The 25,151-nt window shown below is 37.2% G+C and overlaps 1 protein-coding gene and 2 pseudogenes across 1 annotated transcript in view; all 3 read right to left on the bottom strand.

Moving 5' to 3' along the window:
• Window positions 1–636: 636 nt before the first annotated feature.
• Window positions 637–2,415, bottom strand: LOC132500612 (3-hydroxyisobutyrate dehydrogenase, mitochondrial-like; annotated as a pseudogene).
• Window positions 2,416–10,281: 7,866 nt separating this feature from the next.
• Window positions 10,282–11,172, bottom strand: LOC132500786 (PWWP domain-containing protein 2A-like; annotated as a pseudogene).
• Window positions 10,282–25,151, bottom strand: part of LOC132500611 (basic proline-rich protein-like) — a 72,961-nt gene continuing 58,091 nt past the window's right edge. Inside the window, 3 exon segments of the mRNA XM_060115723.1 lie at window positions 10,282–11,870; window positions 11,873–12,197; window positions 13,182–13,246. Of these exon segments, the coding sequence (XP_059971706.1) occupies window positions 11,239–11,870; window positions 11,873–12,197; window positions 13,182–13,246 (1,022 nt within the window). The 3' untranslated portion in view covers window positions 10,282–11,238.

Here is a 25,151-nt window from a genome sequence, read left to right as displayed (position 1 = left end):
CCACTGGATTAACAGGACAAATTTTCTGAGGGACACAGGTTGTAATTCACTATACTTCCCCTTTCTCTCATACCTTTTCTCACACCAATTTCTTTTCTTTCCTTGAGGATAGATTTTATCCTGTTGAAAAAAGTTTTAGTTTTATTTGTAAAGTGGAGTAAATAATATCCTGAGTGAAGTAGGCAGCATTTTAGCTGAAGATACTCAGGAATGAAACTTTTGAAAAAGGTCAATCAGCTAGCTAGCTAGCAGTTACCATCAGTGGCTTGCAGAAAAAAAAAATTACAGATGATATGTTTGCTAAATCGATAAAAAGAATAAGCAGTTTAAAATGGGTGAAAAATCCCAGGATTTATTGTGACCTAGACCAGAGGTCCCTAAACATTTTGGAACCAGGGACCGTTTTCCTGGAAGCAAATTTTTCCAGGGATGGGGGGTGGGGTGTGTGAGGTTCAGGTGATAATGTGAGCCATAGGGAGCTGCAGATGAAGCTTAGCTGGCTTGCTTGGGACTCACCTCCTGCTGTGCAGCCCGGTTCCTAAGAGGTTGCGGACTGGTACCCGTCCAAGGTCAAGGGGTTGGGGACCCCTGACCTAGAAACTCAAAAGTAGACAGTTGACCTTTGATTAAGCCCATTTTCCTGTGGAGTGAGCCATAAGGGGCTCCAAGACACAGTTTGGTTTCAACAGTGTTCACAACCAGAGGGCAAACTCAGAATGTCTCCTCCTCTTGCAGAAACTGGGCCACGGATGAGAAGTCTTTTTTTGAGTAGCCCTTCCCGCACATCATCCCTGCAGATCTGATGGGCTTGACTGTCCAGAAGGACTGGGCTCTTCGTGCTGGTAGCAGAGCCTCATGCTAATCCCAGATCCTTAGCCATGAGTGTTGCTCCGAATCCGCCCTGATAGTAATTAGCCGAGGGAACTCCATCCATCACCCCAGGTACAGGATTATAAGTGTCACTTGACCAACATCGTCCTGAGCTCGTATTTAGGATTTTAGCCAAGAGTTTTGGGTCAAGACCTAACCTGAGTCCCAGATTCATAGCTTCAGCAGTTCCAATCCTACTAATTTCTAACAGCAAGTTTTGCAGATCTTTGAAGGCAGACCAGTCCCAACAGCTCCATGATGCACTACATGGGAGCCCATGCACCACAGCAGCTCAACCCCTCCCATCCTAAATGTGAGGTTGCCAGACAGAGCCGTTCCCACACCACCAGAAACAGGGGCATCCGTGAAAACTGCTCCCATTTTCTCAACTTCTTTGGCCAATTCTCTCAAAACCATAGGATCAACAGTACTGGAATCTATTAATAGTGAGTCTTTCTTCACTTTTTTTTGAATTCCATTTGCTACAGAAGAGGCTTCTAGCGCATTGATGCATTGTAATAATTCTGCCAACTTTTTCGGCTACATCTGCTGCGGAAGACACTACCGGGTTCACCTGCATCTAGAAGCTCTTTGCATGCATCAGGGAACACATCATCAATAATGAGTGGCTAGCCATGTTTCATGAGCTATTTTGCCATTGGATTCCCCACGTTGCCTACTCCAATGAATCCAACTGGAGTCTTAGAAGCTATTGACCTAGAACACAGCGCTGCAAGGCGGGCCACCGCCGGCTGCTGCGGACGACTCCTGTACCATAGGCCAGAGGTGGCTCCACGGAGGCGGAAGGAGGCTGCCACGCTGCCCGCACCCCTCTTTCCCACGGTGACCTCCTCGACTCCTGGCTCACCCACTGGCTGCTATACGGTGTGTGGTGCGGAGGGCCGGCTCGGCTGTGGCGATTCTTAATACCTCTTTGTTACTAGGCTGCACATACAATTTCACCTAGTGAGCGATTTAACAGAAGGAATTTTTTTCTACGGCATTTTTGTGGCACAGCAGATAGAAGCGAGGTCACTATTTCTTTGAAAAACTAAATTAAAAATTTATAGAAAGTCATGATTCATTCTAAAAATATGCTGAGTCAAAGAAACGTGAAAATTGATGTGATGGAGGAAGAGCGTTAGACTTCCCTGATGCTCAAATGGGACCTTTCTTCTGGTGACAGAATATGGTTGTGTAACTCCTTTAATCCCAGTGGATTTTCCAAAAATTCCAGAATCTTCAGATTTTGGTAGCCTCTGTTTACTGCCTTTGCCCCCCCCACACACATGTCAAACCCCACTCCCACTCCACACACATTTATTTTTTACCAGTTGTCTTCCAGGGTGTTTTTCTTTATATAGCTATTGCAACAGTTTGTTAGACTATTGACCCCCAGTGCAAATGCCCCTCTCCCCCCGTTTTCTCACCCTGTGTAAATTTGTTCCACCTTGACCTGGGCTTGGTCACGTGACTTGCTTTGGTCCAATGGCATATCAAGAGCTGAAGCTTGGAGGGTACTCGTGCTTTAGGCCTTGTCCTCATGGAAACCTGACAAGTTAGGAAGCCTGGCTAACCTAGTGGAGACTAGGCACAGGCCACAGCCACACCAATGGCCAGACATGTGAAAGCAACCAGTCCCGGTCCAGCAACCAGATGATGGCAGCCTCAGTAGTCACCTCAGGTGAAAGCAAGATAGTTCTACCCAGGAGATCGTAGCCCATTCTGCTGATTCACAAATTGTGAGGAGATAAAGTGCCTGCTGTTTTAAACCACCAAGCTTAGGAGTAGTTCATCACACAGGAAGAGATATAACTATCTTCACTGTTAGATTATTTTTCCATTTTATACCATGTTTCCCCTCAAACAATTGTTCCTTTATCCAAGATTCTAGAAAAGAAATAACAACTGATGAGGCTGATAGAGCCTTAACATATTTTAAAAGTTTTATAAACTTTTAAAATAACTATGTTAATAAAATCAATATTTATTTTATCACAAAATTATTTTCTTCAGTTACCTTAAGAAGTAATGCAGAATTGTACTAAGTTTATAAATTTGGGGGCTCTAAAAATGTGTTATTCCTTGGATTCAAGTCCTAGTGTACTTTATGTGGGCATTCACGTTTGCAAAATGATTCCAGGAAATTTGCAATTTCATTTTACAACTTTGGCCTCAGGAGTCTTATGATATTTTACCTGAGAAAAATAATACATTAATTCCACTTTCAGCTATTAAACCCATGGCTTCCTGTATTTTCTAAATTCCCTATCAGTAAAGAAGACTATGTATAGCGTACAAGACTGTCATGATTAGGAGGAAGGTAATACAGAAAGAGCCCGTCAAATTAGGCATTGCCCAGTCACGTCAGTATACTAACGTAGGGAGCCACAGGCAGCTTGAAGCCTGGAAAAGAGACAGATACAATGTAATGATTATCCTAAGGATCCGGATAATGATTCCTATGATTTTGTTTTAAATATTAATGGCAGAGGATTCTGGGGAAATGATGGTGGCTACAGAGAAGATTTTTATCCCTGAATATGCCACCCCTCCCCTAAATACACAACCCCCCAACCCCCCAAAAAAGAAAGAAAAGCATCTAGGATAGCAAGATCAAAAACCTACAGGCAACATGTACAACAAGGTGTCCACATGAAATGCAACATACAGCCAGGTAGGAACAAATCAACAACAGGAAAAAGACCTACATATGTGTATCCCAAGGTGTGTGGGAGGAAGATGAGGGAAGGACTCTCTCTCTCTTTCAGGAGAGCCAAAGGTTACTATGGTTCAAGAACTCCCTGAGATTGAAAAACTCACTGAGAACAGTGGCAGAAACCGGGAGTGAACGTTGCAGGCTCCACTTTGCAGCTGAGTGCAAGAATTTTGAAATGTTCTGAGGATGCCAAGTGTTCTGGGGTCTGTGAAACCTTGACACCTATCAAACCAAAGCACCATTCCAGAACAAATCCCCATACTCGACAAGGACAGCAAAGAGGAGGCCTGGGTTCATGGGAATAGGAGGGCCGAGGAGGAAGATTTTAGAAATTTTAAGGTCATTTTTAAAATTATGTTGTGAAAATAATAGAAGATAGTGAGCCCTGGAGTTCTGAAGCTAGAAATTATATTCTGATCTATGTTTCCCTCCTAAAGTGGAAACTTAGTTCATTTAAAAATGAGTGACAGAAGAGTATTCCATTCACATCCTGTAGAAAATCAGTGAGGAAAAAAAGGAAAAAATAAGGGTGAAAAGAAAGTTCCAGCAAATCCTGAAATAGTGACAGAAGATTATTCCATTCACATCCTGTAGAAAATCAGTGAGGAAAAAAAAGAAAAAATAAGGGTGAAAAGAAAGTTCCAGCAAATCCTGAAATTGTGACAGAAAGACACGTCCACAGAACAAATCAGAACAACTGAAATTTATTGCCTGACATTGCAGAAAAGTAAAAGAAATTTTAAAAGGAGTAGAAACTGTTTTTAAGAAAAACATAAAAGAAATTAGAAAAATTCAGAAATGAAGTGATTGGAGAATAGCAAGATTTGAAAAGGTGAAAGAATTCAGTAAGTAATTTGTTTAAAAAAAATCATGTCTCGAGAGAAGGTTAAACTAGAAGGAACACAAGTTTGAATAAACACAGTGGATAATGTCTCCTTGGAGAAATAGCTGATTTCAAATCCAGCATGAGAAACGAACAAGATGTTCCTGTTACATCTTGTGATACAAGAGAGCTGGGAAGACTTCAAGGACTACTGTGGTTGTGTGGAAAGACTCAGGAGCTAACTTGAACAGGTTCCGTGAACCTAAGAGTGGACAATCTCTGCATCGATATTTATAATAACCTCACTGAAAACACCAACAAAGAAAGAAAATACCTCATTAGTCATCTTCGGAAGCTACTTTGGAGTCAACCTCTCTCTCTCTCTCTTTTTTTTTTTTTTTTTTTTTGTAAAACTGGTAAATAAACTAAAAGAAGGATTTATTCTTCCTTTCCTAAGTAAACTGTAACTCAGGGCAACCAAATAGTTGATGAAATAATATTCTAGCTAGTAAATGAATAATAATCTAATTAGTAGAATATCACCATTTGGTACCCTTAATAAATTAGAGGATCTAGACATTGATCATTAACGGCTGCAACGTCACAGTAAGACAGACACTTTATAGTTCCTTTTGGAATTAATCAATATTATCTATGAAGTTAACTTGCCAAAAAATCACACCTGAATTATGTCAGTGCTCTAGATCTATCTACCAACTGACAGTAAATACATGGGCCAAAGGAGCATAATAAATATATAAGCATAAAGGGGATGCAATCAGCATAATCCAGACAGTTGGGAACCCTACTGGATGAAGGCATTGAATTCAATGACAAATACTTGCAAGAAAAATGAGCAAATTGAGTTCTTGTAAACCTATACTTTAAAAGAAATTATGTTTGGATCAGCAATCAAATAAATAATGGTTATTAACATAAAAATACATTTATAGGACAATCAAAGAAACATGAACTGACTGGCTATTTGTTGATATTAAGGAATTATTATTATTTGGGGATGTGTGATAATGACATACTTGAGCTTAAAAAGGACAGTTCTTGCATTTTAGAAATATGTATACTGACATTTTCACTGAGAAAAAGAAATCTGGAATTTGCTTTAAAATTGCTGGGGATTATGGTGGTAGTATTAAGAGAGGGTATAGAGAAAATATATTGGCCTGAAATTGATATTTGATGAGAATAATTGATGAAAGTTTCTACTTCTTTCTTTTTACTTCTGTAGATGTTTGAAATTTTCCATACTAAAACATGTTTTATAAATGTAGATGGCTTGCAATTTGCTCTTCTGAGCTCTCAGGAGGCAAAAAGCCATTCTTAAATTAGGAGCTTTCTTCTCTAGCCAAGAATTCTAATGATAATTTTGTCCCAACTGGCCAGAGCACTCAGATTGCTCTGAGATCTGTTGGTGGAAAAAAAACAGCACAAACAGTAAAGAGGCTCTTTAGTCTTAGAAGAAAACAACAAAGAGTAAAGGCTGGTGCTAGGTCTAGGGCAATACTGTAATATCAGTATAAGACAAAATACTAGTTTCTTCCAAAATCCACTTGTTACTACTGTGTATACTTTTGCAGCAAAATATCTTTTCTGCATTGTCAGCATTAAAGTAAATTTACTATTTAGGTAGCATTTAAATTATCATATACTCAAAGCCTAGAAATAATCCCCTAGGCTGAAATGACATTAACTCTTATTTTGGCCATTGTAGTGTATTCTCCAGTCCTACTTGCTTTGTCTATAACTGTCCTAAAAAGGTGTGAGGAGATCTGCCAATATTAATGCCAGGATTCAAAATGAGTTCTTTGTAGCTTGCTTCCTTCAGGATCTTCTGCCCTCAGACCCATGTATTTACTTAATGCCTCAGATTATTGTATATGTCACATCTTTCCAACTAGAAGACAAGCTCCTTTAAGGGCAGTGACTAGTCCCATCAACATCAAATTTACCCCAACACCAGTGCTTTCAAAATGTGTGTTGCTTAGTATATGTTTGACCGTAAGAAGTTATAGAAACAATTCTATTCTAACTAAATAATAATGATACTACTACTACTATTTCTACTACTACTGCTAATAAAATGTATGAAATAGAGTATAAATAGGAAAATAAAGATAACGCTGGAAATCCCAGACTATAAAATGAATTTTCCCAAAGCCACTGGCCAATTCATCGACTGTAAACAGTTACTTGTGAATTGGTCAACATTTAAATGCATAATTGAGAGAAGGGTTCAAACATTTTATTACCAAAAAACAAAATTTTTATAGCTCCAATTTTTGAGCTCAACTAACCTGTAGTTTTAACAGAAATAGGTGAGATTCAAAGTATTCATTCAGGTTCCTAAATGACCCATTCCTGATCTTTCCTTATGAAACAATCAATTATAACTCTAATAATTTGTCAAGGACTCACCAATCTCTACTTCTTTTATTTTCCAAGGTTTGGTATCATTACAAAATCAAGTCCTTTGGTGGAATTTAATAGTTTCAAAGTCCCTCATCAATATTATTCACTGGGATAAAATAATATGAAAATTTAAAAAACACTGGCTATGTGCTGAGAAATGATCCTTCAGTGATTCACTCAAGGTGGACTAGCACTCAGGCTACACCTGAGGTAGAACTTGAATTCCAAACACAGCTCATCTTCTCTTTTTAAAACCATTAGAAATAAGCCTGTTGCTTGACCTTTGAGATTCTGCAAAGAGACTATATTTAGATCTTTTGTCTCTTTTAACTTCCCTAGTCCCCTTCTCTACTTTCAGAATAGTGATTCCCAGATAAGTACAACGAGTTCAAACAGTGTGGCTAAAGGGGTAGTTAGTCTGCTCTGCAGCCAAGTTACTCACAGAATAAATAAGTTGGCTTTCACAGTTGTTAGTTTCTTCATGGGCTTTGCTTAGAGGGGTCTCAGCTCAAGCAAGCAGCCTGTCAGCAGCCTGAAATAACTCTGTGGAAATCTAATGGCATATATGTAAAATATGTCTATGAAACCTTTTATTCAATCTTAGATGCATAATTTTACTACTTCTTTAGGCCTGGAAAAGTATATTCAGCTACAAAAGGACGGAAAAGAAAATGTGTATAATACCTCATGCCTTCCTCACACCCTAGAACCTTATTTTACCCCTGTTTCATCAGAAAATGATGTATACTGTAAGAAACATTTTTTAACTTATTTGATCAAATATTTAAGTGCACTAAGTCTCTGTATTTATTAAAGCAAATATAGTTACCTTTCTGTCCCTTTCTAAAAGAAAGCAAAAGATACAGTTCTTTTTTCTTAAGACTCAGGGTTTATGGATATTAATTATTACACTATATTGACACCCAGACATGTTTATAGGAGGCTTTTGAGACATACAGAGCTATTTATTCCCATACCAAATGGCACTTCTTTTTCCTCTGCCTTCTGCTTGTATTTTTTCTGTTGCGATTATATCCTACTGAGGCTGCTACATGTCTTTGTTTGATTTGAGGTTCTAAAGGTAAGACTGTATATTCTCCTTTTTACAGAATAATAATGGGTTTTATGACTGTTTGCCTTCAGAAGCCTCCTTTTCCACTCATTCTCATTTCATATCTATGGTGAGGTGTCTAAAACAGATGAGTTAGTTCTGAACTGGTGATATATAAATCAATTATTATTTGATTCATATTCAAAGCAGCTCCTCCTAAAATAGTCGCCTTCCTGCCTGTGGGATGTATGGATGTATATCCATGCCACTCTCTCACTTTGTCACAACTTACCCTTCCCCCTCCCCATATCGTCAAGTACATTCTCTAGTAGGTCTGTGTCTTTATTCCCATCTTACCCCTAGGTTCTTCATGGCCCTTTTTTTTTTTTCTTAGATTCCATATATATGTGTCAGCATATGGTATTTGTTTTTCTCTTTCTGACTTACTTCACTCTGTATGACCAACTCTAGGTCCATCCACCTACTACAAATAACTCAATTTCGTTTCTTTTTAATGGCTGTGTAATATTCCATTGTATATATGTGCCACATCTTCTTTATCCATTCATCCAAAGATGGACATTTAGGTTGTATCTTGAGGCTTTTTCAGATTCCTATTTGTCCTCTCTGATAGGCACATAACACTTCTCCTAGCACAGAGAATTCGTAATGCTTAGCATTTGCACAAAGCTGTTGCTTGAATGAATGTCTTGAAATTCAACAATGTAGTGATAATATTTGAATCTGCATTAGTTTCTCACTGTCTACCTACATTTAATATTTCTGTTACTGGGAATATCAATACCTATTTTAACAGGGGTATTAGAACCTCAAAATTGCTGGCTATTTAAAACAGGCTTTTTCATAATTTTTTTGATAATGATGGTGATTATGATGATGTTGATGAAAATGATGATCATTATCAACAATTTCATCATCACCACCACCATCTAATAAGGTACTACTGATTCAAACTGAGGGGTAAAAAAACACCACAAGAAGAAAAGAGTGGATCATAATTACAAGGACTAATAAAAGAGAATCATACATATATTATATACTGAGGTGAAAGAACATGAGATTTACCTTCTGAAGATCAGGATGCCTATTTCTGCTACTTAATGGATAAGTGATCTTGGCTCTGTAATTTAGTCTCTTTAAGTTTGTTTCATTATCTTTAAAATGGGGAAAATAATAATTTCCACCTCTATTCTAAGGATCAAACCAGACACTCTTTTTGAAAGAGTTTTGTAATCTGCATTCAATATACAAATGTCAGCTAATTCTATTACTGAAATTCCTGAAATTCCTTGTCTAAATGCATCCGTAAATATAATTTAATTGCTAGTTCTCTGGAAGCCCCATCTCTTTCGCTAATCGAGGTCAATTTTCTTTTAATATCTCATTAAACCGATTGAGAGTTAATTCCTAGTATGATGTGGACCACTTAGTACCACATGTTCTCCAAGAGATTATATTTATTCTTGGCATGTCTCACTCTGATTTCCTGCTTCTGATGAATTCACAGTCTTTGACGTTGACTAGTTTCCTATATCTCTATGCATCGTGTAAACATCTTTACCCTCCAGGACCCCTCACCTTGCTTCATCTCATAAAGCAACAGTAGCATAAGGCTCTTCTGTTAAACAGATTTCTGACGATGATTTGGAGTGGAATTTTAGAACACACGTTAGGTCGAAACTTTAAAATTGAATATCGATCATTACTATTCTTAAAGAAAGAACAGTCGTTAACCTTTCCTTACCCTGATGGATTTTTGGCTGTTCCCGTCTTCTTTAGCGCCCTCTGCTGTCTTCTCCCATCCTTCTCTCCACAGAGATTTTTTTCCTTCAGTTCTGACTCCTCTGCCAGTCCTCTTCTCCTGACCCTCCTGGGGAAGAAGCGCTGTACTTGTTAAACTGCTCTGTAAAGTGAATGAACTCTTTTGTCAGAACCTATTTAACCAGACTCCACACAGAAGACATTTGCTTTTCAAAACCATGTGAGCCAATTCATGTTTTTGCTTTCAGCTTTTGTCTAAAAGGTAAAAAACTTCTGTCTCGAAATAGATTGTGGCTTTTCTCTTATGTGAACTTGTACAACCTGAAGACAGCTTTTAAACTAATATTTTCATACTTCTTTGCCTGTTTATGTGTTAAATATTTAAGACAAAAAGTACAAATGAGCCTTTCCTTCCTATTCCATAGAGCTTAATTTTGCCTTACTTTTGAAAACATAATACGAGTCAAGATTTATAATAATGTTTTAATTTATTTACTCTTTATTAAGCACTTACTCTGTTCTCTGCTGGCACTGTCGAATAGAATTCTAATGAGGAAGAGCTATGTAATTTTTCAGTGTGTAGTATCCATGTTAAAAGAATCATAAAAGTAATTTTAATAATATTTTAATTCAATATATCCAAGATTTTATCATTTAAACATGTAATCACTATAAAACAATAATGAAACATTTGACATCCTGTTTTTTGTATTACATCTTTATAATCTCTTGTGTATTTATCACCAAATGTCTCAGTTACTTTTATAGCCAGCAATAGCTGTGTGTTGCTGGTGTCTACGCTGTAGCCCAACACTATTTCTAGCACAGGTGACCGCTGCATGTCGTATCTTGTATGATTCTCACAACGGTCTGATTATTGAGGCCATTGACAGATAAGGGAAAGGAAACCCAGAGAAGTTAATTAAGATGTTAAGATGTTAAGAAGTTAATTAAGATTTCTCTGCCTCTGCTGTGAGCAATATTTGAAACCTTAACCACAGCATTTCTTTTCTGGCTTTCATTTTGGTTTCTCCCATCCACCTTATGGTCAGTTTTCAGTTTTTTGTTCATAGTAATTACACTTTCATTTCTCCGTTTTTAATCTTCATATTTAGAAGAATCACTTGCACTACTACCTTTTCTAATTTCTTTTTTTTTCAGCAACAACACTGTTTTTACACTTGTCACACAAGACTTTCCTGGGTCGTAGTTTAATAGCATTCATTATTGAAGTAGGTTCTTCCCTGTACATTTTTCGTTTGGGTCGCTTAATTTTCCGAGGAGGTGGCTGAGGTATTGATTGGTTATATGTGTCCCTGATAAACAAAGGGGGAGGATAAGGTGCTCCTTCATGGAAGAGAGGTGGTGGTTTGGAAGTCCACAGGCTTTCGGCCAAGCTCAGCTCAGGAGGCGGGACAGGAGAAGGGTCTCGGGCACAGCACCATTCACTTCACGCTTGACATCGGTCCCTTCTTGGAATGTACTATTTTGGAGCTGCATGGCTTCAGGTTTATCCTTATATTCCCTTCTGGGAAATACTGTCACAGGGATCCCATGGGGCCCAAACTATATGTTAGTCTTTAAATTCTTTACCAATTCAATCATCCAGCACTTAATGCTGATCTCGTGCTCAACAAGATTCAAATCTGACGTTTTGTGATTCCTCCCACGATGAAGTGGACTCCCCTGTTGCCAGGCCAGGCCAACCAAGGCAAAACATTTAAGACCACTACTCACTGCTTCACCAGAATGGCTGTATATTTTTCCCACCAAAAGTAGGGCTATTGCACCATACGTTTCATGATCTCTTTTGGACAGATCCATGAGGACCCCGGAGAAGAGCTTCTCCCCGAGGCGGAACGACAGGACGAGCGCGTCCTCAATGATGTGGTCCAGCGTGACCCGCACCTCCGAGCCGGGGATCAGTTGCAACACCGCGGAGTCCCCGCCCGCCGGCGGCACGAGCGCCGGGGCTGAGGGCTGGGGCAGCGGCGGTTCCTGGCGCTCCTCGGGAGCCGCGGGCTCCGCGGGCGGCGATGCAGGGGAAGGTGAAAGGCCAGGCCCTTCCGATGGCGCGGCTGCCGCCGGCTCCACCACCCGGGCGGGCAGCTTCTCCTCAGGCTGCAGCTCCGGCCCTGACGGCTCCGGGCTGCGGGCTAGCTCCCGCGGCGGCGGCGGCGGCAACAGTGGCTCGTCGACTGCTGCCCGTCGGCCTCGCCGTCCGGCACAGATGCTTCAGTGGCCGTGACTGGGAGGGGGTCAGTGCCGGCCTCGCTGCCGGGAATGGGCTCCATCTCCGTCTCAGCCTCGCCGGCGCCCCCCTCCCTGGGGGACGCTGCCGTCGCTGCCGCCTCTGCAGCCACGGCCGCCACTTTCTTCCTGGCTTCTCCCTCCTCCGACTCAGTCTGCGGCGTTGGCGGCGGCGGCGGCGTTGGCGTTGGCGGCGGCGTTGGCGTTGGCGGCGTTGGCGTTGGCGTTGGCGGCGGCGGCGGCGTTGGCGGCGGCGGCGGCGGCGCTGGCGCTGCCTGGTTCTCTCAGATCACGTAGCTTTATTTGCAGTCACTTTTTTGCATATAAGGTGTCAAGAATATTTCAAACAGAAACCTCATACATTTTTACTAGCATTCTATTGAAGTGACTATCATGGAGAACCTTCTCCCCAGGCTACAAATGAGAAGTGGAGGCTGTGTGATGTTCCCCATGTTGGAGGCTCTTGATGGTGGAACTGATGGAGAACTTCAACTGGGTTCGATCAGTGGTCATTGCCTAAGCAGCCCTTTTCTAGTAAACTGTTCTCTCTGGATTTCCTGGAGTTCATTTAGTTGCATCATGCCCATGGATATGTTGTGCACCTTTGTATATTTTCAGCGTAACACTGGGAGAGATGCTGAAAGTCAGGGTGACAGTCATACATCTCTTGCACTGACTGCCCGCATGAGGGATGTAGCAGAAAGAAAGTCCTGTGTAGTTTACAGAAGATGGAGTAAGTTCCATATGTTCCTTACGCAGGCAGTCTTTGTGTACACAGTCAGAGCTTTCCCAGTGCCTATATTTAATTTCCACACAAAGTATGGGCTTTTCTAAAACCCTCACCACATTTTACTGTGTGCATAATTCAGAATATTTTCCTTTATGAATCACACATTGAGAAAAAGTGTTCTACCCACATGAACTATTAATTTTTTTATTTACTGAGGACCAATTGTTTTTTCTTTTTTCATTCTTCTTTACTTTCTTTTTTTCTTTTTTCTTTTTTTTTAACAAATTCACATTCAAGTTTCAGCTTAAACCAATCAATAAAAAGAGTAGATTGATTCTGCCACTGCCTTCCCTCTGTCACTAGCCTCCCAACCTTGACATTCTTCTTTTGTCTGGGACTGCCACTCAACTAGTGGTAGGGGGATCCTATGTTATCTGTAGGTAACAAATATCTCTCAGGTCTCAGTGGCCCAACTCTAGAAACCCAAGAAAGTAAGATTGCCCAAATCTTCTTCTTTGGCCAGGCTTACCAGTCTAGAAATTGGTTGCATACAAATCGAGTACCCAGTACACACCCCGATCTGATGAGCTTTGGCTAAGGGGCAATTTTGTACAAGGAGTCAGGGTGAAGATGCAGACAGTTGACCTCAGACAGTGGCAGCTGGTGGACAGATACGGTTCCTGGTCTCTCTCTTTCAAACCTATAATTTGATTTATCTTCTCTCTCTGTCTCTTCCCACACAGTGAACGTAACTTGTAATTTGTTCAGCAATGGCATTGCTTTAGACCTTTTCCACTGCTTGTTTTGCAAACCCTCTAAATCCCTGTGTTAAATTTAAGTAATAATAACAGTTATGAAGAAAAGTCTGAACATGCCCACTGTCCTGGTGACCTTCACATTGTAGATATGTGAAAAGTAAGATAATTAAGTCATAATGAATTAGTTCTTTTACAGAGAAAGGAATTACACTTATTGAGAATAATATCTATCCCAAGTATTTGCATGTAATCTCCCTTAATCCTCACCTGAAGCCACTAAGGAAGGTATTATTCATCTTTGTCTTACATTTGATTAAACAGGCTCGGAAACAAGTTACTCTGATTACAATCAAGCTGCTAGTAACAGGCAACAGGATAATTTGAGGTCAGGTCTTTCTGTTACTGCAACTCCTGCTTTTTCTGCTACATTCCTCTGTGATGTAAGCAGAAACTCAATCTACTTGAGAAACTAAGCAGACTCTCCTTTTTGCTCAATTTAAATTTATTTGCGAACATTATTCATAACCAGAGAGTCACTGGAGAGAATATACCTCTCCTTGCACCTCAATTCCCTAAAGAGAGAGAAAAAAAATCTGGATTAAAGTGGAGGGGGCGTGGTTTAACAGAATAATTGCACAGCCCTTCTCTACTAACAATTTCCTAAAGAGTTCATTAATGTGCTGCTAAGAAAAGAGAGTGACCTTCTCTAAAAATGATCTTCCATAATAATAATGATAACATTCTTTTTTTTTATCATGATGTGTCTATAATGGAAGTGGTGGAACTATTCTTTCCCTTAAAAATATGGTAAATAAATAGTCACAGGAAAGGCAATAAATTCATTATTGGTGTTAGCAACCCTTTCGAATTTTCAAATATTTCTATAATAGAGATCTTTTGCTTATAATTCTTTTTTTAAATTTTTTGAATTTTATTTTATTATTTTTTATGCAGCAGGTTCTTATTAGTTATCTATTTTATACATATTAGTGTGTGTACGTCAATCCCAATCTCCCAATTCATCCCACCCCGCTTACTCCCCTTGGTGTCCATACGTTTGTTCTCTACATCTGTGTCTCTATTTCTGCCTTGCAAACCGGTTCAATGAAAAAATTCTTTATGGAAGGTTTTCTTGCCCACACAATGGATATTTTTGCCTTTTGATATTATTTTCCTTATCTATAATGCATACAAATATAAATCAGTTATCAATATTAACATAACTTTATTTCCTAAAATACGAATGTAGTTATGTCAAATTGTCCGTTTGTATCCCAGTGTGATTTCTCCTTTTTCTCCTTTTTCTTTGCTTATCACTACTGAAAAAAAAAAAAGCATTATCAAGATCCTCTTATCAGTTTCATTGATATCACTGTTTATCATTATCCTATGACTTTAAGTTTACAAAGATTTTTTAACCTTTTTTTTTTTTTGCATTTAGCATTATATTATACAAAGCCTGTTTTGCTTTCACTTTCCATATCTTCCCCTATAAACATTTCTCCTATTTCTGTAATCACCTTAAGGGAATTTGGCAAGAAATAGTATAAAAGATATATGAATCACTTCCTAACCTCCAATTAACACATGAAGAGAGAATTTAGTGAAAACAGTAATTCCTCAGGCATATGTGGTTTTGTTTTTAAGCCAACATAGTTTCCCTCTGAGTTCATCAGCTGCCATTTTGTAAATGAATCTTTTGCCTGCAAGAATCTACTTTAAGTGTTTTAGCAAATTAAAAGTCATGCTACTCTTATCATTTAATTTAAAGGTACACTCTGCACCTGATCTGCAGGATTTTTAAAGAATCACCCTCACTGGGAAAAGTCCCAGGAAATCACTATGAAACCAGTCCTCTGCAAAAAGCAATCTTTTAATGCTTGCTATATGAATATATATATATTAATATATGTATATAAATATATATATATATAATATATATAGTTATCAGTATTTTATAACCATACCAAAAATGAGTTCTAAATTCCACTAAGTCTGCGATTTTCAGAATTATAGGTAGGCCACTATTTAATGGGTTAGGATATCAGTTTATTAATAGTTGGTAGTGGTGACCATTGAGAAAACAATATCAGTGTGCATTGTATATAATATAGGTAAGCATTGTAAGTTGGTCACAGTAAGCATCAAATTTAAAAATATTAGTATTGATTGCTCAAAGTAAAATTAAGCACCCCATTGTGAAACTTTTTTTTCAACTGTATATACATATGTCAGTTTATATATGGATGTGTGTGTGTATTAGGTCATTGTGTAAAATACATTTCACTGTAAAAACATTTAAAGGTCACAGAAATACATCAGCATACATTTTAAGTATAAGTAGCTTTTTCATTTTTTCTCTGTTGTTTCAGAGATTGGGGTAGTAAATGAAGACTCTGGCCAAATGTAATCAAAGGTTAGAGACTGGCAATCTTAGACGTCATATACTTGCTTAGATCTTTGATAACTGTGTTTTTAAACCATTAGTGAAAAAAAGTTTTCTTTCTGATTTTGTGTTACTGAAAAATTCCTCCTGCAACACTTTTAATATTCTTTTGAAAAAATAAGTACAACAGTTTATAGAAAACCAAAGGATACAAATAAATCAAAATTGTACTACAGTGAGTCTGGTATGTATGGTAGATATATGTAAATGTGTGCGTGTGCATATACATATATGTATAAATGTGTGAACACATACATACACGCACATGCACACATGCTGTCAAAGAAAAATTGCACTGATGGAGTTAAACACTTGGATGAGCTACTAGAAAAGTAGCAGAGAACGTTAGAGGAGAGATTGCTCAACGTGATTAGGGTTTGCTCATGGCTCCTATCTAAGTTAGGCTTCTACCCTCCCACTGAAAGTAGGAGACAGGGGCTCTCTCTTTCCTGATGTGTCCCTGTTGCCCAGGTCCGTGAGAAATATAGTCCTGGAATAAAACTGGCCAGAGTTTTTTAAGGAACCTCCATACTGTTCTCCATAGTGGCTGTATCAATTTACATTCCCACCAACAGTGCAAGAGGGTTCCCTTTTCTCCACACCCTCTCCAGCATTTATTGTTTCTAGGTTTTTTGATGATGGCCATTCTGACCGGTGTGAGATGATATCTCATTGTAGTTTTGATTTGCATTTCTCTGATGATTAATGATGTTGAGTCTTCTTTCATGTGTTTGTTGGCAATCTGTATATCTACTTTGGATAAATGTCTATTTATGTCTTCTGCCCATTTTTGGACTGGGTTGTTTTTTTTGTTTGTTTGTTTTTGAGCTGCATGAGCTGCTTGTAAAATTTGGAGATGAATCATTTGTCAGTTGCTTCATTTGCAAATATTTTCTCCCATTCTGAGGTTTGTCTTTTGGTCTTGTTTATGGTTTCCTTTGCTGTGCAAAAGCGTTGAAGTTTCATTAGGTAACATTTGTTTACTTTTGTTTTTATTTCCATTACGACCCAGCAATCCCACTATTGGACCTATACCCTGAGAAAACCGTAATTCAAAAAGAGTCATGTACCAAAATGTTCATTGCAGCTCTATTTACAATAGCCAGGACATGGAAGCAACCTAAGTGTCCATCATCGGATGAATTGATAAAGAAGATGTGGCACATACTTACAATGGAATATCACTCAGCCATAAGAAGAAATGAAATTGAGTTATTTGTAGTGAGGTGATAGACCTAGAGTCTGTCATACAGAGTGAAGTAAGTCAGAAAGAGAAAGACAAATACCGTATGCTAACACATATATATGGAATCTAAGAAAAAAAAAGTCATGAAGAACCTAGGGGTAAGATGGGAATAAAGACACAGACCTACTAGAGCATGGACTTGAGAATATGGGGAGGGGGAAGGGTAAGCTATGACAAAGTGAGAGAGTGGCATGGACATATATACACTATGAAACATAAAATAGATAGCTAGTGGGAAGCAGCCACATAGAACAGGGAGATCAGCTGGGTGCTTTGTGACCACCTAGAGGGGTGGGATAGGGAGGGTGGGAGGGAGGGAGATGCAAGAGGGAAGAGATATGGGAACAGATGTATAACTGATTCACTTTGTTATAAAGCAGAAACTAACACACCACTGTAAACCTATTATACTCCAATAAAGATGTTAAAAAAAAAAAAAAGCCGGCCAGAGGCTGGGATAAAATTTACATCTGAAAGGGACAAAGAATTAACAATTGCAAGTTTTCTAAAGGAAATGTTCTAAGAAAAGGGAGGTTAGGGGGTATACAGTCAGGAAAAAACCTGTCTAAATTTAATCAAGCTGAGGGGAATATTGAGGCCTTCTTGGTCAATACACACCCACACACAAACACACACGCATACAGGATATGGGATTAAATTTTTCAACAGGCAAGAATTTATTTAAATAATAATGAATTATCATTTTAAGGTATGTATATGATCATATAAGGTATATATATATATATGATAATATAATAATATATATATTGATATATATTGATCCATATAATATTGCAATGATAATATAATGTATATGTAATATTGATACATATAATAGTACAATGATAATATCAGGCATATATATATATATATATCCGGCATTTTATCTTGATGTAACTTAAGTATTTCTATATATTATTCCCACATTTGGGAACAGAAATGTTGACGTTATATCAAGATAAGAAGTTATTTATTAACAGCAATGCTTTTTCAAGAATCTATCAGGCAGCATTTGGAGGAAGAATAACCTTACACTGTTACAGTCTCCACAAATATTGCACACAATGATTTAAACGTTAAAGCCCTCATATAAGAAGAGTGGTATTCGTATTTCCATTTACAGCTTGCAAACAATATAAAAGTTGCTTTTTCTGGAAAAATGTGTGGGCCATCAAAATTCTATTCTCCCAGAAGATCTCAGGGATGATCATAGTGAAAATATAAGCACCTGGAAAGAATATTAATAAAGAGTGGTTAGCAAGATTTCAATGAGACGTAGAAAAAGGTTAAGTTAAAAAAAAAAAAAACCTAAGGGGCTTCCCTGGTGGCGCAGGGGTTGAGAGTCCGCCTGCTGATGCAGGGGACACGGGTTCGTGAATCGGTCTGGGAAGATCCCACATGCCGCGGAGCGGCTGGGCCCGTGGGCCATGGCCGCTGAGCCTGCTCGTCCGGAGCCTGTGCTCAGCAACGGGAGAGGCCACAACAGTGAGAGGCCCGCGTACCGCAAAAAACAAACAAACAACAACAACAAAAAAAACTAGGTAAATGGGGAAATATTAGTAGACATTGTGAAGTTATTGGAGAAAATACCAACTCTCTAGAAATCAGTTTATGGGAACTCTCATTTATGATCTTAACTTTTTTTTAACATATAAAGTAGAAACATCTCTCTTTTCCATTGAAACAAACAATAAACCTAAAAAAGGATCTGGGAGGAGAATAAAGAAGAGAAAATTAAGGAGGTGACTGTTAGAGAGATGATGAATATGGCAAGGATGCAGCTCTAGTTCTTGTACATGAATTATTAGCAATCATTATCAAATGCTCCATATATTGTATATAGCCTGTCACATAGAAAAAGCTGTTATGATAATATAGAATATAGTGTGATTTTTTATGATATTGATTAAGTTATTCTTAATGGATATTTTTATATTTTTCCATCAAGTCCTGTGTTTTAAAAATTCCTTTCAAATATAAGGATTTCCAACTGACAATTCTAGTCAACATTCTGGTTTTCATAATGAGCAAGACTTAGTAAGAAGCATACACAAAATATTTTCCTTCTTTACAGTTACTATTCAAAATGAAACTACAGGAAGGTGTATAAGCCACTCTACTGTAAGAATCATTGCAATGATTGATTCCTAAAAATTATTAATAAAATATTTTACATTTTTACATTTCTTTTTTTATACCAAATCTTTGAAATTAAGAGAAAACAAAGTCTAACCACAGTAAACTGAGATTCACTTACTTATGGGATAATATCAAGAGGTAAATCATGCAGGTATTTGAAAAAATGTCAAACTTTTAAAATAATAAACTTTATTTTTTTAGAGAAGTTTTATATTCATGGCAAAATTGAGTAAAAAGAATGAGAGTTCCCGTATACTCCCAGTTTCCACAACCTCCTCCACTATTAATATCCCAGACTAGATGGTACATTTGTTACAATCCATGAACCTACACTGATACATCATCATCACCCAAAGTTCACAGTTTACATTTATGCTTACTGTTGTACATTCTATGGATTTTGACAAATGTATAATGATATGTATCCTCCATTGTAGTATCTTACAGAATAGTTTTACTGTCCTAAAATCCTCTGTGCTCTGCCTACTCATCCATTTCTTTCTCCTCCTTGGCAACCACTAATCTTTTTTACTATCTCCACAGTTCTGCTTTTTCCAGAATGTCATTTAGTTGGAATCATACAGTTTGTAGCCTTTTAGATTGGTTTCTTTCTCTTAGTAAGATGCACTTAAAGTTCGTCCATGTGTCTTCATGGCTTGAAAGTTCATTTCTTATTAGCATTGAATAATATTCCACAGTCTGGATGTACCACAGTTTATTTATCCACTCACCTATCAAAGGGCCTCTTGATTGTTTCCAAGTTTTGCTAATTATCAATAAAGCTGTTGTAAACAGTGTGCAGGCTTTTGTGTGGACATATGTTCTCAATTCATTTGGGTAAACACCAAAGACATGATTGCTGGATCATTTGGAAATAACATGTTTAGTTTTGTAAGAAACTCTCAAACTGATTTCCAAAGTGACTGTACCATACTGTATTGCCACTAGCAAGGAATAAGAATTCCCTTATATGTGGAATCTAAAAAATACAACACACTAGAGAATATAACAAAAAAGAAGAAGACTCACAGATATAGAGAAAAAACTAGTGATTGTCAGTGGGGAGAGGGAAAAGTTGAGGCAGTATAGTAGGGGATTAAGAGATACAAAGTATTATGTATAAAATAAGCTACAGTGATATATTGTACTGCACAGGGAATAGAGACAATATTTTATAACTATAAATGGAGTATAACCTTTAAAAATTATGAATCTCTATATTGTACATCAATTATACTTCAGTAAAAAAAAAAAAGAGTTCCCGTTGCTTCACATTCTCATCAGCATCTGGTGTTGTAAGTGTTCTAGATTCTGGTCATTCTGATAGATGTGAAGTGGTATCTCATTGTTATTTTAATTTGCAATTCCTTAATGACATATAATGTTGAATATCTTTTCATATGCTTACTTGTCACCTGTAGATCTTCTATGGTGAGAAAAAAGGTCAAATTTGATGAAAACTATTTAACAATAGATAAATGCCAATGAATCTCATGAAACACCACTACCATCATAATTAAATTGTTGAAAACAGCCATAAAGAGAATATCTTAGGAGCAACCAGAGAAAAAATGACATGTTATGTATATGGAAATACAGGTATGAGTTATGCAGACTTGTCAGAAGATTTGTACGCCAAAATAATATAAAATGGCATTTTTAAAGTACCGGAAAGAAACTCCCAACCTTGGATGCCACAATCTGATCCTGTCCATTAAGGATTAGAGACTTCTGCCCTTCTTTAGCAACTAGAAAACTGAAAAATGCATTCATCACATGTTTGTAGAAATTAACAACAGGCATCTAAGGACTGTGATCCCTAAGAGAAGGGAAGCAGAATTTGCACACATCTTTGCAACGTATGAAGCCCGACAGCAAAGACATCATTCTAGGTGCTGTCTAATCCTGTGTAGATTGCCACCTCCCTTGTTCTGGTCGATATGCTCCTATTCATAAAGTTTATCACTGTATTTTATACTATTTTATTTTTCTTTTTCTAAAATCATTGTTATCCTCCAGTGGTTTAGATGCCACATCTCATACGTAACTTTGCCTTTTTGCTTCTCTCTTAGTTGCTCCCTCTCAGATTTAACAGACAATTTACACTTTTACTTTGTGGTATACCTTTTATAACCACTATAGTTTGTTTTTCATTGAACTTTATTCTTCATTTCACTAATATTTTTATATTGAATATGTATTGAAATAATATTATTTTGTAATATGAGGTAATATAAATTATATATTAAAATTATTTTTATGCCTTTATTCTTACAGTTTCAATGTGGCTACTATGAGATAAAAAATTACATGTGCTTCATATTATATTTCTGTTGGATAGCACTGCTTTTGAGGAATAAGAGAACAATTGGATATCTATACAGACAAAAATAACCATGACCTTTATATGAAATAATCAAAAAAATAACTCTAATTAAATCATAGATCTAAGCATGATACCCAAATTATAACACATCTAGAAGAAAACAAAGGGAAACACATGGCCTAAAGACAAGAAAACAATTTTTAGATAATACAAAAAATTATGAAATATAAAATAAAATATTGACAATTTAGTATGTATCAAAATTTTAAAATTTTTCTGCTGTATAAAAATTAAGAAAATCAACAGGAAAGATCAAACTTGGAAAATGTTTGCAATATCAATATCTGGCAAAGAGCTTATATACAGATTAAAGAATTTTTACACTTCAAAAATAAAAAGACAATCCAATGGGAGAAAATGGCAAAAATATATTTATGGATATGTTATATATATAAATGTAAAGTATATGTATCTATGAATATATACTTACTGGCTATTTGCATATCTTCCTTTTATTTTTAAGTGCCTAATTATATTTTATATATATATACACACTATTACATATAAAATAGATAACTAATAAGAACCTACTGTATAGCGCAGGGAACTCTATTCAGTACTCTGTAATGACCTATATGGGAATAGAATCTAAAAAGCAGTGGATATATGTATCTGTATAACAGACTCACATTGCTGTACAGCAGAAACTAACACAATACTGTAAATCAACTATACTCCAAAAAAAATTAATTAAAATACTTACATATATTGTATATAACATATATATTAAGTGTATATAATTTATATATATTTAGAGATTGCTCCATCAAAGATGTAGAAATTACAATTATAATGCGATACCACTATATACCACTATAGTGTCTAAAATATTAAAAACTGTTAATATCAAGTTTTGGTGTGGACTTGGAGAAACATGAATACATTGTTAATGGGCTTGTAGCATGAAAGCTTTAAAGTTAAATATACATTTACATATGACCAAGCAATTACCTAATAGTTCATACTTATCCAAGAGATATGAAGTCTTATGTCACACAAATTAGCTCACAAAAATTTCTAACACCATTATTCATAATAGGTAAAACTGGATATGACTGAAATATCCAACAAGATTTTTTTTTAACATCTTTATTGGAGTATAATTGCTTTACAGTGGTGTGTTAGTTTCTGCTTTATACCAAAGTGAATCAGTTATACATATACATATGTTCCCATATCTCTTCCCTCTTGCATCTCCCTCCCTCCCACCCTCCCTATCCCACCCCTCTAGGTGGTCACAAAGCACCCAGCTGATCTCCCTGTGCTATGCGGCTGCTTCCCACTAGCTATCTATTTTAAGTTTGGTAGTGTATATATGTCCATGTCACTCTCTCACTTTGTCACAGCTTACCCTTCCCCCTCCGCATATCTTCAAGTCCATTCTCTAGTAGGTCTGTGTCTTTATTCCCATCTTACCCCTAGGTTCTTCATGACCTTTTTTTTCTTTCTTAGATTCCATATATATGTGTTAGCATACGGTATTTGTCTTTCTCTTTCTGACTTACTTCACTTTGTATGACGGACTCTAGGTCGATCCACCTCACTACAAATATCTCAATTTCATTTCTTTTTATGGCTGAGTAATATTCCATTGTATATATGTGCCACATCTTCCTTATCCATTCATCTGATGAAGGACACTTAGGTTGCTTCCATGTCCTGGCTATTGTAAATAGAGCTGCAATGAATATTTTGGTACATGACTCTTTTTGAATTATGATTTTCTCAGGGTATAGGCCCAGTAGTGGGATTGCTGGGTCGTATGGTAGTTCTATTTTTAGTTTTTTAAGGAACCTCCATACTGTTGTCCATAGTGGCTGTATCAATCTACATTCCCACCGACAGTGCAAGAGGGTTCCATTTTCTCCACGCCCTCTCCAGCATTTCTTGTATGGTACTGGCACAAAAAGGGAAATATAGATCAATGGAAAAGGATAGAAAGCCCAGAGATAAACCCACGCACATATGGTCACCTTATCTTTGATAAAGGAGGCAAGAACATACAGTGGAGAAAAGACAGCCTCTTCAATAAGTGGTGCTGGGAATACTGGACAGCTACATGTAAAAGTATGAAAATAGAACACTCCCTAACACCATATACAAAAATAAACTCAAAATGGCTTAAAGACCTAAATGTAAAGCCAGACACTATCAAACTCTTAGAGGAAAACATAGGCAGAACACTCTATGACATAAATCACAGCAAGATCCTTTTTGACACACCTCCTAGAGAAATGGAAATAAAAACAAAAATAAACAAATGGCACCTAATGAAACTTAAAAGCTTTTGCACAGCAAACGAAACCATAAACAAGACCAAAAGACAAACCTCAGAATGGGACAATATATTTGCAAATGAAGCAACTGACAAAGGATTAATCTCCAAAATTTACAAGCAGTTCATGCAGCTCAATATCAAAGAAACAAACAACCCAATCCAAAAATGGGCAGAAGACCTAAATAGACATTTCTCCAAAGAAGATATACAGATTGCCAACAAACACATGAAAGAATGCTCAACATCACTAATCATTAGAGAAATGCAAATCAAAACTACACTGAGATATCACCTCACACTGGTCAGAATGGCCATCATCAGAAAATCTCCAACAAGATTTATATGGGTGAACCAGTTGTGGTATATCCATACAATGTCATATCATACAGCAGTAGAAGGATAGAAATATTAGGAATGTAACAAAGATGAATCTCAGAAACATTATGCTGAGAAAAAAGCTAGACACACAAGAGTATGTACTTTATGTTTCTGTTTATATGACTTTCTAGAAAAGGAAAAATGAATCTATGGTGACAGAAAACATATTAGCAGTTGCCTGTATCAAATATGGAGTAGAGAGTGACTGCAAAGAGGAAAGGGAAAATTGCAAAGGGGGGTAATAGGAAAACTGCCTACCTTGATGTAAACAGAAGTTACAAAATATTCACATTTGTCAAAATTCATTAAAGTGTACATTCAAGTTAGTATATTTTTATATTATACCACAATATATTTCTTTTAATAAAAATAATTATGAAGAGTAGGTAAGGGGGCAAAAGACCTGAAAGCCAACTTTAGCTATGTTAAAGCTGTAAAATCAAAAAAAGATCAAGTTGCCCCTAATTTAAAAAACAAGGGCTTCCCTGGTGGCGCAGTGGTTGAGAGTCCACCTGCCGATGCAGGAGACACGGGTTCGTGTCCTGGTCTGGGAAGATCCCACATGCCGCGGAGCGGCTGGGCCCGTGAGCCATGGCCACTGAGCCTGCGCGTCCGGAGCCTGTGCTCCTCAATGGGAGAGGCCACAGCAGTGAGAGGCCTGCATACTGCAAAATAAATAAATAAATAAATAAAAATAAAAATAAATAAAAAATAAAAAACAAGAAAATGCATACAAGTTGAGGAATAGAGATTTTAACTTATTTTAAGAGTGAGCTTCCTAAAAATGAAATAAACTTATCTTGAGCTGGCAATTTCTTTCAGTGAGGACATTCAAGTACAAAATGACGATCATTTTTCAGGTATGTTG

This window comes from Mesoplodon densirostris, chromosome 13 (genome assembly GCF_025265405.1).
Source record: "Mesoplodon densirostris isolate mMesDen1 chromosome 13, mMesDen1 primary haplotype, whole genome shotgun sequence".
NCBI classification, from domain to species: Eukaryota; Metazoa; Chordata; class Mammalia; order Artiodactyla; family Ziphiidae; genus Mesoplodon; species Mesoplodon densirostris.
The sequence above is the reverse complement of the archived record's forward strand: the minus strand, read 5'-3'. Positions and strand labels throughout refer to the sequence as shown.